Source organism: Tursiops truncatus, chromosome 15 (assembly GCF_011762595.2).
Source record: "Tursiops truncatus isolate mTurTru1 chromosome 15, mTurTru1.mat.Y, whole genome shotgun sequence".
Lineage (NCBI taxonomy): Eukaryota > Metazoa > Chordata > Mammalia > Artiodactyla > Delphinidae > Tursiops > Tursiops truncatus.
Window position 1 is genome coordinate 46,962,476 of NC_047048.1, and position 17,420 is coordinate 46,979,895.

The 17,420-nt window shown below is 38.5% G+C and overlaps 1 protein-coding gene across 2 annotated transcripts in view; it reads left to right on the forward strand.

Moving 5' to 3' along the window:
• The window catches only part of ESF1 (ESF1 nucleolar pre-rRNA processing protein homolog), a 59,394-nt gene extending 45,828 nt beyond the window's left edge, over positions 1-13,566 (forward strand). For both annotated transcript variants that reach the window (XM_004317024.4, XM_019941415.2), the window contains exons 11-14: positions 367-454; positions 7,516-7,598; positions 9,407-9,553; positions 11,619-13,566. In XM_004317024.4, coding sequence (XP_004317072.2) covers positions 367-454; positions 7,516-7,598; positions 9,407-9,553; positions 11,619-11,912 — 612 coding nt within the window. In that variant the 3' untranslated portion in view covers positions 11,913-13,566. The remainder of the gene's footprint in view (positions 1-366; positions 455-7,515; positions 7,599-9,406; positions 9,554-11,618) is intronic.
• Positions 13,567-17,420: the final 3,854 nt, after the last annotated feature.

Below are 17,420 nucleotides of genomic sequence, written 5' to 3' on the forward strand. Positions count from 1 at the left end.
ATCTTGAATTACTATTACTATTACTATATATATGTCTGTTTATGTGTCTATAACTTCTTTTAATAGATTGTAAAATTTTTGAAGACAAAAACCATGTATCTGATAACTTTCATTTCTCTCAAAAGCCCTACATAGTTCCTGCATTTACTAAGTATTCCATAAGTATTTGTTGAACAAACAAAAGAGTTACTCAGGAGTTATTTTATAAACTGATCCATTTAAAAAACTATTTTAATTTTAAATTGAACTGCTTGATTTAAAAGAAGTATGGTTTTTCTTTTTTTTTTTTTTTTTTTGGTTTTTCTTGACGCTTGTATATTTTGGTCCTTATAATAAACTGTATGTATTTTTATATTCAACTTTAAGGCTCTTGCTGAAGAGGCCAGTGAAGATGAAGTTCCCTCTGATGTTGATATGAATGACCCATACTTTGCCGAAGAAGCTAAAAAAATAGGTAAGCCAGCCCATATTTGTAGTTTTCACTTGGAATCTAAAGTCCGCCTGTGTGTGCCTATTCACACATAACTCTTTTTCCTTCTGATAAACACTTTGTTTCACTAAAAAATAAAAAAATAAAAAATAAAATTCCTAGAATTTGTATAGCTCCCTAGTGGCTTATAAGCAAGTTTGTCCTATGGAATATAACCATTGATCGGATCAGGAGGGGTCAGCATGCCCCCTGTACATACAAGAAATAATTTCATTATAGGAAACTTTGGGTAATATTAATTTAACAGTTTACTGGAGATTGCCTTTCTGGGAAATACCCTTATAGACAGATTGACTATAAAAGGATGAGGAAAAAAAGGAAGTCATATTTTTGAGTGCCTTCACTGCTTTATTATAACACATCCATTCTACGTCTCTCTTTGCACAGACTATGAAGAATTGAAAGCATGGAATAAATTTGTTTATATATTTGTGGATATGTGTATGATTTTTTTTAATTTTTACATGATTTACATGTGTGAAACAGGGTTTCATTCATAGTATGAAAGCTTTTCGGCTCAAATAGACAAAAGCATCTATGTTTCATTTTATCCCCTTTTCATTTATTCTGCTTCATTATGAGCTTCATTGTAGCTGAAAGCCAGCTTCCTCCCCTTTTTCCTTGAATCCCTAAACTATCAGGTATCTGATTTCCTATATCCAGGGAGCTTTGTTTCCATTGCGCATGCACCAGTCATTCTTTCCTGAATGCTTTCATTCTTACCTTTTTGGTATGTATAAATTGTGTGTGTGTATAAAAGTGTGTGGTAAGGTTCAGGCCATACTTGGACAAGTCAGTGCAGGACCACTGTAAGCATTTTCCATTTGTTCTCATGCATTTTGCTTCCCCCTGCTCTGCATACCACACACATGAACCCCAAAGGCTTGTTGCTGGAGCAACTCCAAGCTGGCATTGTAAAGAGAAGGATTTTATGAAGTTTCCCTGCTTCTTGTCCCTTGTGACTAGTGGGCCAGAATAGTTCTCAGCAGGAAAGTCAAAATTGCTCAAAATTATTTCTTGGTTGTTATAGCCTTTTATCACTGACATTCTATTGATGAAAAGGAGATCAAGATGAATAAAGTCTATTATAGGATGTGAGATTCTTAGGAATTGGAAAGGGAAATGGAAACTTAGCATATTCTGCTTTTTATCGTACCTGAGCAGTCATTTCTAGAAGATGATGGATTTTAGCCTTATCCTCCGATTTCAGGAAACCAAGTTTATAACAGAGAAATGCGAAGCATTATAGTTTCCTTGTTCTCATTCCAAAGTGCTTCATTTGGCATGTGAAATCTGGTCAAACTGCAGAACTCGGGGTAGGATTCAAAGAGTAAGTTAAATAGCTTGGTGGCTTGGGTAGCTTGTTTCTTGGAATCAGCACATTTAAATTGTGAATAGTTTTCCCTAAAGTTAGTATCCAAAGTTCCAAGGGAAAATGCAGATTACGTTTGCTTGCTTTCGATATACTTTTGATTTCAGCATACTTTCTAGGAATAATTATTTATATCTGGGCTTAAGGGCTTTAAGGAAAAAGAAAAACAAAAGAGTGAATTTTTTTTTTTTTTAGATAAAGTTAGGACTAAAAAATGGTATCTTGACATGTTTATTCATTCTATCAATAAATATTTTTGAGTGCCTACCAGGTGCCGAGCACTCTGCTAGGCTAGAGATACAGCACTAATAATAGAAGCTAAGTTACATCCTTTAAGTAGATTATAGTTTTAGGGAAGACATGCTAAACAGGTAAACAAATAAGAATATTATGCAAATATGATCACTGTTTTAAAGGAACTAATAAATAGGGTAATACAGAGCATATAACTGGGAGGAAGAAGGAGAGTAGCTTTCTTTATATAGGGTCGGCAAAGCAGGCTTCTCTGAGATGGTGACGTTTGAGCTGAGACCTGCAGAATGAGAAGGAGTCAGGCAGAGAGAGTTGGGGGAAGAGCATTGCAAATGAGAGGAAAATGGGTAGAACAGCTATGAGGTGAGAAAGAACTGGTGTCAGAGAAATGGAAAGATACCAGTGTGGCTGGAGCATGGTTAGAGGGGCAGTTTGGTATAGCCCTGCTGGGACACAGGATTGACCCTGCAGGGCCTTGTGTCACGGTGACAAATTTGGATTTTACTGACAGTGGGAAGCCGGTGAAGGGTCTTAAAGCAAGGATGTGACGTGATGTGGTATGCATTTTAACATACTACTGTGGGTCCTGCAAAGAGAACAGATTGAAGAAAGGCATTGGTGAGAGCTGAGAGACCAGGCTTTTGTAGAGGTCTAGAGGTGATGGTTGGTCTAGACAGCATGACGGTAATGGAATTGGAAGGAGAAAAGTAAATGGGATTCTAGATATATTTTGGAGGTGGACTTGCCGATCTTTTTATTTGGATAAGGAAGGCATTTAGCATAACTCCTAGATTCCGACTTAGGAATCGGTAGCCTCTAAATAGTATTTCAAACCGTGGAACAAGGGGTAGAAAGCATTGGTAAGAGAGGGAGGTGCAGGTTTGGGCTCTGAAGTCAGGAGGCTGCGTAAGGTACTCTGTCCTCCTGGAGAAGGTACTACCTGGAAGGTAGGGGGAAAGTTTATGAAACAGAAGGAACCGCCGTGAAATAGGAGGGAAAAGCATTAGTGTTTGGAAGGGTGTATAGTTCAGCTCCATGGTTGAGCAGGACAGAGACATTTTAAGCCAGGATACCTTTGCCCTAGGCAATCCCAGAGCTAAACTTACACGCTCTTCAAAATATGGAGAAATTGAGTTCAGTTACTGATGCCAGACCTGGTGTTTGGCTTGGGTTAGGAGCCAATATGAGTACTAGAAATCTTTTCTAATTTTTCCTTTTAAGTTTTTACCCCCTACACTGTAAATTTGCTATAATTTTTTTTTTAAACTGCAAACTCAGTATTAGATGAGAGTTTTGAAAATGTATTTCTAGAATGAGTTAAAAGTTATTTTTTCTTGTAGAAATGAAGTATTGGAGAAATTTGCTTAGTGCTAATTGCATAAACTGTTTGATAAGATTTTGTTTTTGAAGAAGTAGGAGTGAAATAAAGTACATCACATGTTAAATATACCCTATTAGAATGTATCCTTTGTCTTGACAACTTTAGATATTTGATAAACCACCATGAAAATCTAATAATAAGGCACACATATTTGATTCATTCAGCCAGTATGCTGGGTGCTTACAGTATACTGCTCATATGTAGTTTTACAGTTTACAAATGCTCTTATATGCATTCTGTCCTCTAATCCAAACTTTAGCCCACTTTATAGAGGAGTGAACTGAAAACGTGGTTGAATTGCACAAGGGCCAGTTGTAGATGATAGAACCTGAATCCTAATGGCTCCCTTTTACTTTTTGTAACTCTACAAGTGCGTTGTGTAAAGACCAAAGCCAGAGCCAGGATCCATATGTATAAGAGCTGGACACAAGGACTTGCTAGCTTTCCAAGCAAAGCCAGAATGCCTCGGTCCAGAGGAAGATTATCTGATGATGGACAAGTGATCTTGGGTGCAGGAACTTGCTGCTAAAGAGTAAATTGCTAGGGGGCTTACCACTCCTGTCTGGTCAGTATGGAGAGCAGTCTGCCCTCCAGTGAACTCTCTTAACTGCTCTCTCACAAGAAGCTCTCAACTGAACACTCTGGAAGAACTTTTTTATGGGAACAATTCTCTGACATTACAAGTAATGGAAAATGGAATTTCTTTAACAGCTACTCCTTTTACAGATCAATTGTTTGCAGCACATCTTTTTCCATGGATGTATTGTTACCTTTTTTTGCTTAAAGGGATAGTGGCCTCAGTAAGGCTTGTTTAGTTTTTGGGGTTTTTTTTTGCGGTACGCGGGCCTCTCACTGTTGTGGCCTCTCCCGTTGCGGAGCACAGGCTCCGGACACGCAGGCTCAGTGGCCATGGCTCACGGGCGCAGCCGCTCCGCGACATGTGGGATCTTCCCGGACCGGGGCACGAACCCGTGTCCCCTGCATCAGCAGGCGGACTCTCAACCACTGTGCCACCAGGGAAGCCCAGATTTTTTTTTCTTAACTATAAAACCCTAACACCCAATTTCAAGTCTCTGTTAATATTCAGCTTATTAGAATCATCTATATGTCCTTTTTGCCACAGTCCCAGGAGATGTGGACTCTTACTTGCCAAAAGATTCACTGAAAAATAAAGATAACGTTTCAGAACAGGGACTTTCATTTCCCTAGTACTCTTCACTAAATTAGGTCTGAAAGCTTTCCAAAGGGAAAATGCCTTTTTTTTTTAAATGCTTTTTTTAAAAAAATAAAGATATGCCCACCTAATATGATCTTGTTAACAGTGCAGAAAGGGTCTCTACACATTATTTATCTTCTGACTAAACAGTTCAATGTAGCACACAGTAAATTCTTCATGAGCAAAGAAATTTTCATCACACTAAAATTGGATATCATTTTTAGCCCTGACCATCTTGGAGATTTTTTTCCTCTCTTGCTGCAGTCTTCCTTTCAAGTTTATTTTTATGGCTTTTCACCAGGTTGTTATAAAATCCGGAACAGTTCATTGTGGGCTCTTTGAAATTATTTCCCACAGCTGTATGTGAAGATCTTTATCTCCTTTATGTATTAATCATATACAGCCTGATTTTTTTCCCCTGCCACAGAATGATCTTCTGCATGTGTCACTTGTCCATTCACTTCAAAAGGAGCTATTGCCTTAAGAGAGCAGAGGTAAACTTAGGGTGTGGGAGTCAGACCCTAAGAAAATGGACCCTTGATGATATTTATATGTATAAATACGTGCACGTACTTACAACAGAGAAAAGGTTATAATCTTAAAGCAGATACATCATTCCCTGAAAAACATTTGAGATAGGAGCACTATCTCACTTAGGGGAAGGGCTACATATAATGATATTTCTTCTTAAAAGTGCAGACAGGCGCCTTGGTAGCAGTGAGGGGTGAACGAGGCCACACTTATGTGCAGGTGTGTTCTCTCAGCTAGGCAGGGCTGCCTTAGTGCAGCAGGGCTAGTGCACGTGGAGCAGCTTCTAAAGCTTCTCTCTACTTCCTGTTATCCCCCATTAGCTGCGGTTGTTCAGCCATCATTATATGTTCTGTGAATTTTACTTTATTATTTTACAACAAAATGCATTTTAAATGGAAATGGCTCTTCCAGGGAGAATGACATTTGGTAGCGAAGGGGTGAAGTATGGGTGATTAACAGAGAGCCTGAGCTGGAGTGCTCGGGTTTGAATCATGGTTCCTTTACTTACTCACCTTGAGACAAATTGCTTAACCTCTCTGTGTTTCAGTTTCCTCACCCACAGTGTGAAGATTGTAATAAATAACAGAATCTACCTCATAGCATTGTTGTGAGGACTAAAGCAGTTCCTGTATAAAATGGAATAAAACAGCAGTACTTTCTGGTGCCTAGTAAGTGCTGTAGAAGCATTAATTGTTGTTAATACTTTAGAGACCACTGGTTTCTCTGCATTTGGAAGGAGAGAACTCAACTTATCCAAATAAGACAGTGTCCAGCAGCTCAGAGAAGGTTGAGATTGTGTAATAACATTCGAGAGTAACAGAACATGTCTTTGTGGATTCTGAACCTTCTTACTCTTCAGAGTAGTTCTTCATACTTTGACACCAATTCTCCCTGAACCCCTCCCAACAGACAAAAAAAGGAAGAAAACTCAAAGCATCTGCTTGATCACCAAGGAACCCAAGATACCTTATATATGTATAGTCAGACTATTATAACAGTGATAGCAAGCAGTTTATAGCACCATGTGCCAGACATTAAGCTCTTAACATTTTTTAGTGTATTTAGTCATCACAATAACCCTAGGAGGTAGGTGCAAGTATTATAATCCCCACTTTACAGATAAGGACACAAGCACAAACTGCTGCAGCTAGAATGTAGTTGAGCCAGAATTTAAACCCAGGCCAGCTGCTCCTGAGTCAAGTGCCCTTAACTGCGTGTGTTACTGCCTCATCTAACACCTTGTGTTCTCCAGAAGTCCCTGAGTGCCTGAAAATATAGTCAGTTTTCTACTCAGGAGCCAGCTTTCCCATGAGTAATTTTGTTTAATAATAATAGAACCAGAAAGTTAAACAAAGATCAAATTTATCTTTAGAGAAAGAGAAAGAGTTTTGTTAAACTTTTACTTACAGGTAGTTATCGTCAAATTGTCATTATAGAGATGAATTTTTCATTTTGCTGATGAGTTTTAAGAGTTTATATATTAAAATTACCTGTGTTTTGTTTTTTTTCCCTTTGTGATTTCTCCTATTATTCTTACACTAAGAAAACATTCCTTCTATTTAAGATCAGGTAGCTGTTCCCTTGTATTTTCTCATAGGGTTTTTTTTCCTAATGTTTAACTCTTTAATACATCTGCATTTTATTTTCCTGTAAATTATGCGATGCATCTATAGCTCATATTTTTTTTTGCAGAATAAAACAAATTGCCTAGCACCAGTTATTGAATAATCCTTTCTTTTTCCAGTGATGTATGATGCTACATTTTATTACATACTAAGCCAACTGTTCTATTTTTCTCATTATGTAGTACAGTGTTTTTATTTTCACTTTGTAGTACAGTTCAGCACACTGTATTACATGTATATCAAATCTATCTTGTTAATCTTTGTAAAGATTTCCTTGAATAGAATTTTATTAAATGTATATATTTTGTCATGAGTGGATGTTGAATTTTATCAAGTACTTATTCTGTATCTGTTGAAATGATCTTATGATTTTTCTTTTTTAGCTGATGTATATATAATTATACATTACTTTCAGAAGAAATTCCTTCTTTGTAATATTTACTTATCCCCTCCAGACTATTATTATTCCATTCATACCCATAGTCATCTAAGTAATATTTTTTTACTTTCTTTAGTTTCTATATATTTATTGATAGATACCTTGCATTTTTGTTATAAACAAAATTTTTAAAATAAAATAGTATAAACAGATTGTTGCTGTGATAGTCTTATAATTTTTAACCCTCCTATGTTGGTTTGTTGTGCCAGGTATAAAAGAAAAGAAGAAATCAACAAAATCTGCAAAAGATGGCACATCTCCAGAGGAACAAGCTGAACTAGAAAGACAAAAGGTAAGACATGGTCATGGTTACATGCTTAGTGGATAATTGATATGTACAGTTCAAGTGGAGTTATCCATGTGTTTCCAGTATCCCTAATAAAAAAAAAAAAACTTATTTTAGTTACGAATTTATAAATAAGAATTTCAGCAGCATAGTTTTTTTTGTTTTTGTTTTTTGCGGTACACAGTCCTCTCCCATTGCGGAGCACAGGCTCCGGACACGCAGGCTCAGTGGCCATGGCTTACAGGCCCAGCTGCTCCGCGGCACGTGGGATCCTCCCGGACGGGGGCACGAACCCGCGTCGCCTGCGTCGGCAGGTGGACTCCCAACCACTGCACCACCAGGGAAGTCCCAAGCATAGTTTTTAAATGTCATCTTTTTACCAAATTTCTCCAACTAGTATCCAGCTAGTACAAAGGTAAAATTTACCTCAAACCCAAGGCATGTCCCTTTGTGATTAAGAGGAAAATATCTTATTATTAAAAACCCTTACTATAACTGAGACCAAAAAAAAATACAGTACTATTAAAACCTTAAAATAATAATGCCATAAGTTTTAATTCAATTTAATTCAAAACCCTTACTATAACTGAGACCAAAAAAACATAGTACTATAAAAACCTTAAAATAATAATGCCATAAGTTTTAATTCAATAATTTAATTCAAGTTTTAATTTGGTCTCACTATAACTGAGACAAAAAAAATAGTACTATTAAAACCTTAAAATAATAATGCCATGTTTTAAACCCTGTAATACAGGGTTTGCTTTATGGCTTGTTCAATGCTCATTTCTCTCTTTTTATTATTGAAAATAACATAAATTTAGTGTACAAAATTAGTCTTTCTTGGAAGTGTAGTGAACTTTATGCTTCAGTGCCTCCAAAGATCCATGGCACAGAGTAATATGTATTTTTTCTGAGACAGGAATTGGAGTCAACAATGTTCACAAGACTGATGTTCATAGCACTGTCTAGAAGGGAGTCTGACTGGTCACCTAAACTCTGCATCTTAATGCATGTTTTACTGCATGTGCAGTAATGTTCACAGAGTTAAGGAGCAAAAGAAAACCTTTCTTTTGTAGAAAATGGCTCTAAAAAGAAAGCCAACTGCGGGTACTGGTGGTGGAAGGGAGACATAATTAAAGCAGTCTAAAGTGGTAATGGAGGAAGATTCACAGGAATCTCATAGCACACTCTGTATTTTCTCTAGTGTACATGGTTGTTTACTTGATTCTTGAAGGTTTACATTTAATCCCATGGTCAGTAGAAAATACCTATTTAGTAGAAACAAGCATTATATTAGTTTACAGAAGCAAATATTAAGATCCTGCCTTCATAGAAATGTGTCAACATTGAAGAAGTAAAGGCCAAAAAAAAGCAAAAGAAAAAAGGAATTCCTTGTTCCTAAAGCATGTTTGGAAAGTCTAGTTTGTATCACAAAATACTACATGTTTGCTAGATTTAGTGTCTGCTTAAAAAGAACAAACTGAAAATGAGAAATTTTTATTTGGGAGACTTGAGAACTCTTATTTCTACAGCCTACTACCAGTTACACTAGGTGAAATATGGTCTGGATTTTAGATAAAGCTTCCTGCTGTCAGTGATGTTGCTTCTAAAAATTATACCCATTACTGTACAGAGATCTCTGGGTTTCGTTTTGAATTCTGGTAATCCACAATCAGTTTACGGATGACAAGTGTTATCCCGGAGCATTGGTGGCTCGGTTCTCCTTTCCTGGGGGGATATCTGTGCCCTATACTCCTGTTTAGGGAAAGAAAAGCACTGTTGTATATTTGAACTCTTTTTTCTCTCCACAGGCTGAAATGGCTTTGCTTGTGATGGATGAGGAGGAAGAGAGCAAGAAACACTTCAATTATAACAAGATTGTGGAGCACCAGAATCTGAGCAAAAAGAAGAAAAAACAGCTTATGAAGAAGAAGGAATTATTGGAGGATGACTTTGAGGTAACCAGGGACAATAGTCATTATCTTCTTAAAGCTGGTGTTATATCTAAAGTCAGCTCTGGAGATAAAAATTGAGCGTCTTAGGGCTTCCCTGGTGGCGCAGTGGTTGAGAGTCCGCCTGCCGATGCAGGGGACACGGGTTCGTGCCCCGGTCCAGGAAGATCCCACATGCCGCGGAGCGGCTGGGCCCGTGAGCCATGGCCATTGAGCCTGTGCGTCCGGAGCCTGTGCTCCCCAACGGGAGAGGCCACAGCAGTGAGAGGCCTGCGTACCGCAAAAAAAAAAAAAAAAAAAAAAAAAAAATTGAGCATGGAGCCAAAGCTACCATCTTTCAGCCCAACACAGCCAGTTCATCCATGGGGTGTTTCTTTGGTTGAGCACCAGGTGATGTAGTTGGCTTCTATTTTGGTAGCCATGTTGCACCAAAATATGTAGCTTTTAGTGTTAGAATCACATGCACTGTGATGCTCACACTGGGAAAGTTCTGCATCATTAAGCCTGACTGAGAAATAGCAGGTTCACGTCACATTGCGTCACATTCTGTGTGCAAAGGCCAGTGCAGTAGGCCATGCTTTTTTAATTGCTTTGTTTCTTGTTTCCGTTGCTCCCTCTTTTCCCTCTTTTTGCTAAGTACATATTTCTAGTGACCACACAGTCCCCATGCATGAGTTTGAACCCTGTACAGAAAACCTACAACAGCTGTCAGGAACTATTTGATGACTTCCATCCATTAGCATGGAAGAATAGACCCAGAAGAAGATGGGAGAGATTTTGAAGTTGTTTAGAGAATTGAGAGGGGCGTACAGATAACTTCTAAGTAGCGTGGAGAGGGACTTTGAAACCACTGTGTAGCTCCGGTTTCTGTTAAGTCAGCTCCATGTGTGTACTGTTCCACTGAACTTTTTGGTGAATTGATTTTCTTATGAAAAGTTAAAAACAAAGAATGATTTGTAGTCAGATCTTCTATTTTGAGAACTGTCTCCACACACTAATCATCATGCATAAAAACATTTTTCATGAGTGTCGTGGTGGTGGTGGTGGTGGTATCACGTCTGTTGTCCTTACTATAACTAAGTAACTCTACAGTCCATCTCCCGGTGGACTCATTTTTCGCATGGGAATGATGGGTGGCAGTGAGTCATGCTCCCTTTCTGGCTGGTCACCCCTGTGCCTGGCAATACTTGAAGACCTGGCTGGAGTTAAGGGTACACTCTTAACATGTAGGACCACAGTGTTCTTGTAGAAAGATAAAGGATAAATTCGGGGCTTGTATCTGACCGGATCTTGGTCTCAGGGGTGCCATCTTTCCCATTTTAATCTTTAAATCTTTTGCTGTATGAATTGCCCTCAGTAGCTGCTCATTTTAGCACGAAGGTTGAAAAAAAGTTTAATGTACTCAGAATGCAATGACTGCACAAAACTCCAGCAGGAGATACCATTGGCTTAATTATCGGCTTAATTATCCCAGCCAGAAAGAGGTTTCACACTGTAAGCGTGGAGGAGCCTGCCTACTCCAGGGGTCATTCCCCTCCTCCAGACGCTCGGTCTAAGTGGCTGGTGTCGTTCCAGGCCATTGTATACATAAACTAGGATAGTTCCCTTTCAAGGATATTGTCGTTGTGTGATGAAAAACAGTGTGCCCTGCACATTGCGGTTCAGGAATAAACCTTAAAACTCCCTTGAAGGGCTTCTCTGGTGGCGCTGTGGTTGAGAGTCTGCCTGCCGATGCAGGGGACATGGGTTCGTGCCCCGGTCCGGGAAGATCCCACATGCCGAGGAGCGGCTGGGCCTGTGAACCATGGCCGCTGAGCCTGCGCATCCGGAGCCTGTGCTCCGCAACGGGAGAGGCCACAACAGTGAGAGGCCCTCGTACCGCAAAAAAACAAACAAACAAACAAAAACTCCATTGAAGATCTGTGGGAGAACAGTTTTCTAATGAATCAATGCAAAACGCCCACGTTTGTATTTTATATAATCAACTCACTTACTTTCGAAATTTGGTCCCATTTCTGGGCCTTTTGGTTTGCTAATTTTATTTATTTATGTTTTCCTTTTGGATTTGCAGGTCAATGTTAAGGATGCACGGTTTCAGGCAATGTATACTTCCCACTTGTTCAATTTGGATCCTTCAGATCCTAATTTCAAGAAAACAAAAGCTATGGAAAAAATCCTTGAGGAGAAAGCCCATCAGAGAGAACAAAAAGAACAAGAACTTACTCAGGCAATAAAGAAAAAAGAGAGTGAAATTCAGAAGGAATCACACAAGAGATCCATTGATCCTGCCTTGTCAATGTTGATTAAATCTGTAAAAAACAAAACAGAGCAGTTTCAAGCAAGAAAAAAGCAAAAAGTCAAATAGGTGTATGTTGTTTCTTTTTGGTTTGAGAATGTATGAAGTATACAGAAGTGATGGAAGGAATACTTATTGGGAATAGTGCTATACCTTTCAAGAATATGAGTAAAAACTGACTGTTGTAAAATTTATTTTCTGTATATAACAGTTAGACCTAATTGTGTGTGATTGATAGATTTGTACTGTGTATTTCCACAGATTAATCATAATTCAGATTATAGGATGTATAAAATTTTTATATTTATTACTCTGCTAGCTTTTTTTAAAGACTGTTTATAATTCTATGTAAAAAATAGAGGAGTGACCAAGTCTTAAGTCTGAATAAGAGTTAGGAACAACTTGAAAATATGTATATGCAATACATTAATTTATCTGGAAGCAGGAGGCAGATTTAGATACTTGTTTAAATAATTTATATTTCTAGCCATAATGAATAGAAGCCAATAACTTTCTTTGTTGTTTGGTCATGTTTATTATAGTTTATTAATTTGTAAATAAAAATTGTTACTATTTTGTATAGCACTGAATTCATTTTATTCACCTCCAGTAAACTACTCTCTAGAAAAATATCTGAAAAACTAACTCTTTAAGAGGACAACTCCATGGAAAGGCAGTTCCAGGTCTGCATTGTTCATAATTTGAAATGTTCGTGAGCTCTGCAATGATTTTTATGTTTGTAGTAACAGAAAATTCTGTCTGCCCTTCAGAGTTTTGGAATGCTTGGAAGGATGGGTATGCTGCTATAGAGTTTAAGGAATCTTAATTCTTTTTAAAATTAAATTAAAACACACCTTCAAAGCCTTAATACTCCTGGATTTCATCTGGTCTAGGTTTTGTAAACTATTAACTGACCACTTAGAAGAATTAGGTGTGCTGTATAAATAAATGAAAATAAAAACCAAAATAGTCACTTGGAATGAATGATAAATATGGTAGCTTCTGAAAGGCAGTAGGCATTTGGCCAGGTTTGTGGTTAATAGTAAACTTAACATTATTGGTACAAAAATTCAAGCCTGCCAACGTAGTATATTTTCAAGAATAAAAGGATGTAAGACTCAGAATGATATTAAGATAATAAGGGCATATGAACAGTCTATGGAAGGGGAAGGAAAAAAGAGGATATCTAAAATTGCTCATAATAACAGAAAAATGCAGAGTATCGTGTGGGGGATGTTTTTTTTTTTTTAAACATCTTTATTGGAGTATAATTGCTTTACAATGGTGTGTTAGTTTCCGCTTTATAACAAAGTGAATCAGTTATACATATGTTCCCATCTCTTCCCTCTTACGTGTTCTTATCATAAAGTGCTAATAACATTGTTAGATAATTCAGCCAAATAAAGCAGTATTTGTGTACTCATCACTAGAAGATCATGAATCTTAATATATTTTTGAATATAGTCTATAATTGTGTAATTATTCATATTTCATTTTCATGCAAGGAAAAAGACTTTAAACTTTAATCACAGTGTGGGGATTACTCAGTTTGATTTTAAGATTCCTGTGAAACTTACTCTTTTGGTTTTTTAATTGGTTTGGTTTGGTTTGGATTTTCATTTTTGAGCCCTTTGTTGTTAAGTCACTGTATTTAATTGTAAATCTCATTTTACTAGTCAGGCACATGATTGGTTATAACAAATAAATTGAGCATATAAGCCTTGCACAGCCCTGGCTCCTTTTCTCAAGGAATTGATATTTTTTAAGTAGGAAAAAAAATGAGAATTGCATTATCAGGTACTGCATTAAATAAACATAATACACCAAGAATGTTAGGTTCTCAATAAATACAATAATTGCTGGTAGTAAAACTCAGGATAAAAATATGGCCACTGCCATAATTCAACAAACAATGTGAGGGTAGTTTGGGTGACTCTTAAGGTCACATTTATTTGGATTGTTTGTTGTTGTTGGTATTCTTGATACCAAAACCGGATGAAGACAGTACAAGTAAAGAAAACCTACAGACTGGTATTTATTGTTAATATATAGAAATGAGATTGCTTCTGGAGAATTAATGTCTCACAAACTTAGGCATAAAAAACCTCAACAAAATATTAACAAATTGAATCTGACAATGTATAAAAAGAATTATACACCATGGCCAAGGGGATTTAATTCCAGGTTTGCAAAACTGCTTCATCCACAACCAACGTAATCCACTGTATTAACATGCTAAAGAAGAAAAAGTATATGATCATATCGATGAGAAAAAGTATTTGACAAAATCTAACATCCATTCATGATAAAAACAACTTTGGAATAGAGGGAAACTACTTAACTTGATAAAGAGCATGACAGAAACCCTACAATTAGCATACTTAGACCGAATGTTTGCCTAAGATTGAGAACAAGGCAAGGCTGTCTTAATCGTGTCTTATTTCCTGTATTCTGATCCTCTGACCACTGGGTGGGTCCTTGCTGTTCCTACGGAGACTGCCCCTCCCAGGGCTGGCCAGTTCCCAGAGTTAGTAAATAACTTGCACACAAGCATGCCTTTCGAATGCAAAGCAACAAATCCAGAGCCTGTACCTTCAGCCACCTTTATTGGGCTTTTCACACAGTGGGCCACTATCCTCGTGCCCTACCCTAGAGCCCACTGAAATTCAAGCTAGCCAATCCTAAACTTTCTTACCCTGCCTCGCCCATCCCTTCCCAAAGAAACCACAATAAAGCCCCTTGCCCACATTTTCCCCTGTTCTCTGCCTCCTCACCAACCCCAGGGTTTCCCTGTGTGACCCCCTTCCTTGGCATGCTAGGGAATGTGAGTATAAAAAACTTATTCAATCACAACAGTTATTTCCGTATCTTTGTATCTTACCATATCTGATTAATACAAATCCCAGTTACCCTTAAAACAATGTCCACGCTCACTACTCTGAAAGTTCTAACCACTGCAATAGAGCAATAAAAATAAAAAGCGTACAGATTGAAAAGGAAGAAATAAAACTGACGGGGCTTTCCTGGTGGTGCAGTGTTTAAGAATCTGCCTGCCAATGCATGGGACACGCAGGGTTCCATCCCTGGCCCAGGAAGATCCCACATGCCTCAAAGCCACTAAGCCCGTGCGCCACAACTACTGAGACCACGTGCCGCAACTACTGAAGCCCACACACCTAGAGCCCCTGCTCCGCAACAAAAGAAGCCACCTCAGTAAGAAGCCCACGCACCACAATGAAAAGTAGCCCTTGCTCACTGCAACTAGAGAAAGCCCGCGCACAGCAACGAAGAACCAACGCAGCCAAAAATAAAAAATAAGTAAATAAATTTATAAAAAAGGAAAAAAAACTGACCCTATTTGCTGATGACATGATTGTCTACATAGAAAATCCTGAGGAATCCACAAAAACGAAACCAAAAAATCCTCAAACTAAATAAGGGAGTTCAGCAAGATCACAGGATACAATGTCAGCATATAAAAATCAATCACATCTCTATATACTAACTATGAACACGTGGAAACTGAAATTAAAAACACAAATGTTCCAAAGAAAATAATATACTCAGGTAAAAACTTACCAAAACATGTACAGAGCTTGTATGCTGAAAATTACAAGATGCTGATGAAAGATGCTCTTTTTTTTATTGTCTGAAGAGTCTGTGGTGATATCCCCTTTTTCATTCCTAATATTGGTGATGTGTGCCTTTGCTATTTATTTTTGGCTAATCTGGACAGACGTTTATCAGTATCATTGAGCTTTTGATCTATTGAACAACAAGCTTTTGATTTCGTTCATTGTTCTCTGTCACTTTTCCATTTCCAATTCCTGTGGAAGTCTTCCCCCAGCTCTCCAGCTGCCAGATTCCTAGCATGTCCCGTTAGTGTGGCACCTCGCCATCCAGTTGGCCACAGCTGCTCTCTCTCACGCGAGGTGTAGACCTCAATCCCAAGGGAGGAAGGGGCTCTTCCACATTTGCTCCTTATTTGAGTGCTGTGCCTCAGCCATAAGAATAGTGGCTGTAACCTACATTTGTGATTCCTGTGTTCTTTGGAGTTCTCTTTTTCCCTTAGTTACCCACTTATTTGTCAATCCTTTTACTCTAATGTCCTGTTTCAATGATTAATTATTTAAACTTTCTTTGTTCAAATTGTTTCTCTCTTTTAAAAAAATATTTATTTATTTATTTGGCTACATCGGGTCTTAGTTGTGGCCTGCGGGGCCTTTTGTTGTGGCATGCAGGCTCTTTGTTGCAGTTTGAAGGCTTCTCTCTACTTGTGTCACTCGGGCTGCAGAGCAGCATGTGGGCTCTCTAGTTGTGGCGTGAGGGCTTAGTTGCCCCGCGGCGTGTGGGATCTTAGTTCCCCGACTAGGAATTGAGCCCTAGTCCCCTGCATTGGAAGGCGGATTAACCACTGGGCCACCAGGGAAGTCTCTGTTCAAATTGTTTCTGTCTGCTGATTGGATGCTGACACCCAAAGATACAGTGCAAAGGGAATCTACTCACCTGAACCATATTGGGTCCTGAATGATCTTTCTACTCCTTTTTTTTTTTTTTTGGCCGCACCACACGGCTTGTGGGACCTTAGTTCCCCGATCAGGGATTGAACCCGCGCCCAGTAGTGAAAACAAAAGCACGGAGTCCTCTTAACCACTGGACCCCCAGGGAATTCCCAATCCTCCTATTCCTAAATCTATATTCCCATGCTCATGAGGCCCAGCTGTCTCACTCTTCCAGAGCATGCAGGTTCCCTTGAGTCCTGACCATTATGGTTACCTATTACTTTATAACAAACTACCCCCAAACTTTGCAACTTGAAAAAAACACAATCATTTAGTTTTTCAAAACTATTCACTTTGCATAGGGCTCAGTGGGGAAGGCTCATATATCCTCCACGTGGCATTAGCTGAGAACTACAGGATATGCTTCTAAAATGCCTCCTTCATGTGACCTGCAAGTCAGTGCCAGCTGTTGACCGGGTAGCTGGGTTCCAAGGTGAGTGAGATGGAGATTCTATCACGTTCTATGATCTAGACTCAGATGTCACATAGTGTCACTCCTCCCATCCATACTTAATTAGTTAAGGCAGTCGAAAAGGTTTTCCCAGGTGAGGAGATATAAACTCCACCTCTTAATGGAGGAGAATGGCAAAGTCCCGGAAAAGGCTGCATGTCCAGAAATATTGTTGCAGCCATCTTTGGAAGATGAGACCTGCTGCACAGGCTACTTAATGAAAATCTCCCCCACACATTAAAAAATATGTATATTACAATTACAGTAAGTGCTCCATTCTTTGAGATCACCTAAATGAGTCTGTAGTCTTTGCAATCATAAGAGTATAAGTAACAGCCCAAATCAGCAGAGAAAACTCTCCACCAGCAGTTGGACCATAGTAGACAGGATCATTAAGAAGGTCAGATCAGGAGAAAGGTTATACATGCTCCTTTAAGTGACTATGGATGAAACCAGTGGTTGTTTCCCAATATCTGTTCCTTCCATCTTCCATAGTAATAGAATCCTTTAGTTGAACATAGGGCTTTCCAGAATAAGACAGTTTTACCCATCCTCCCTTGCAGC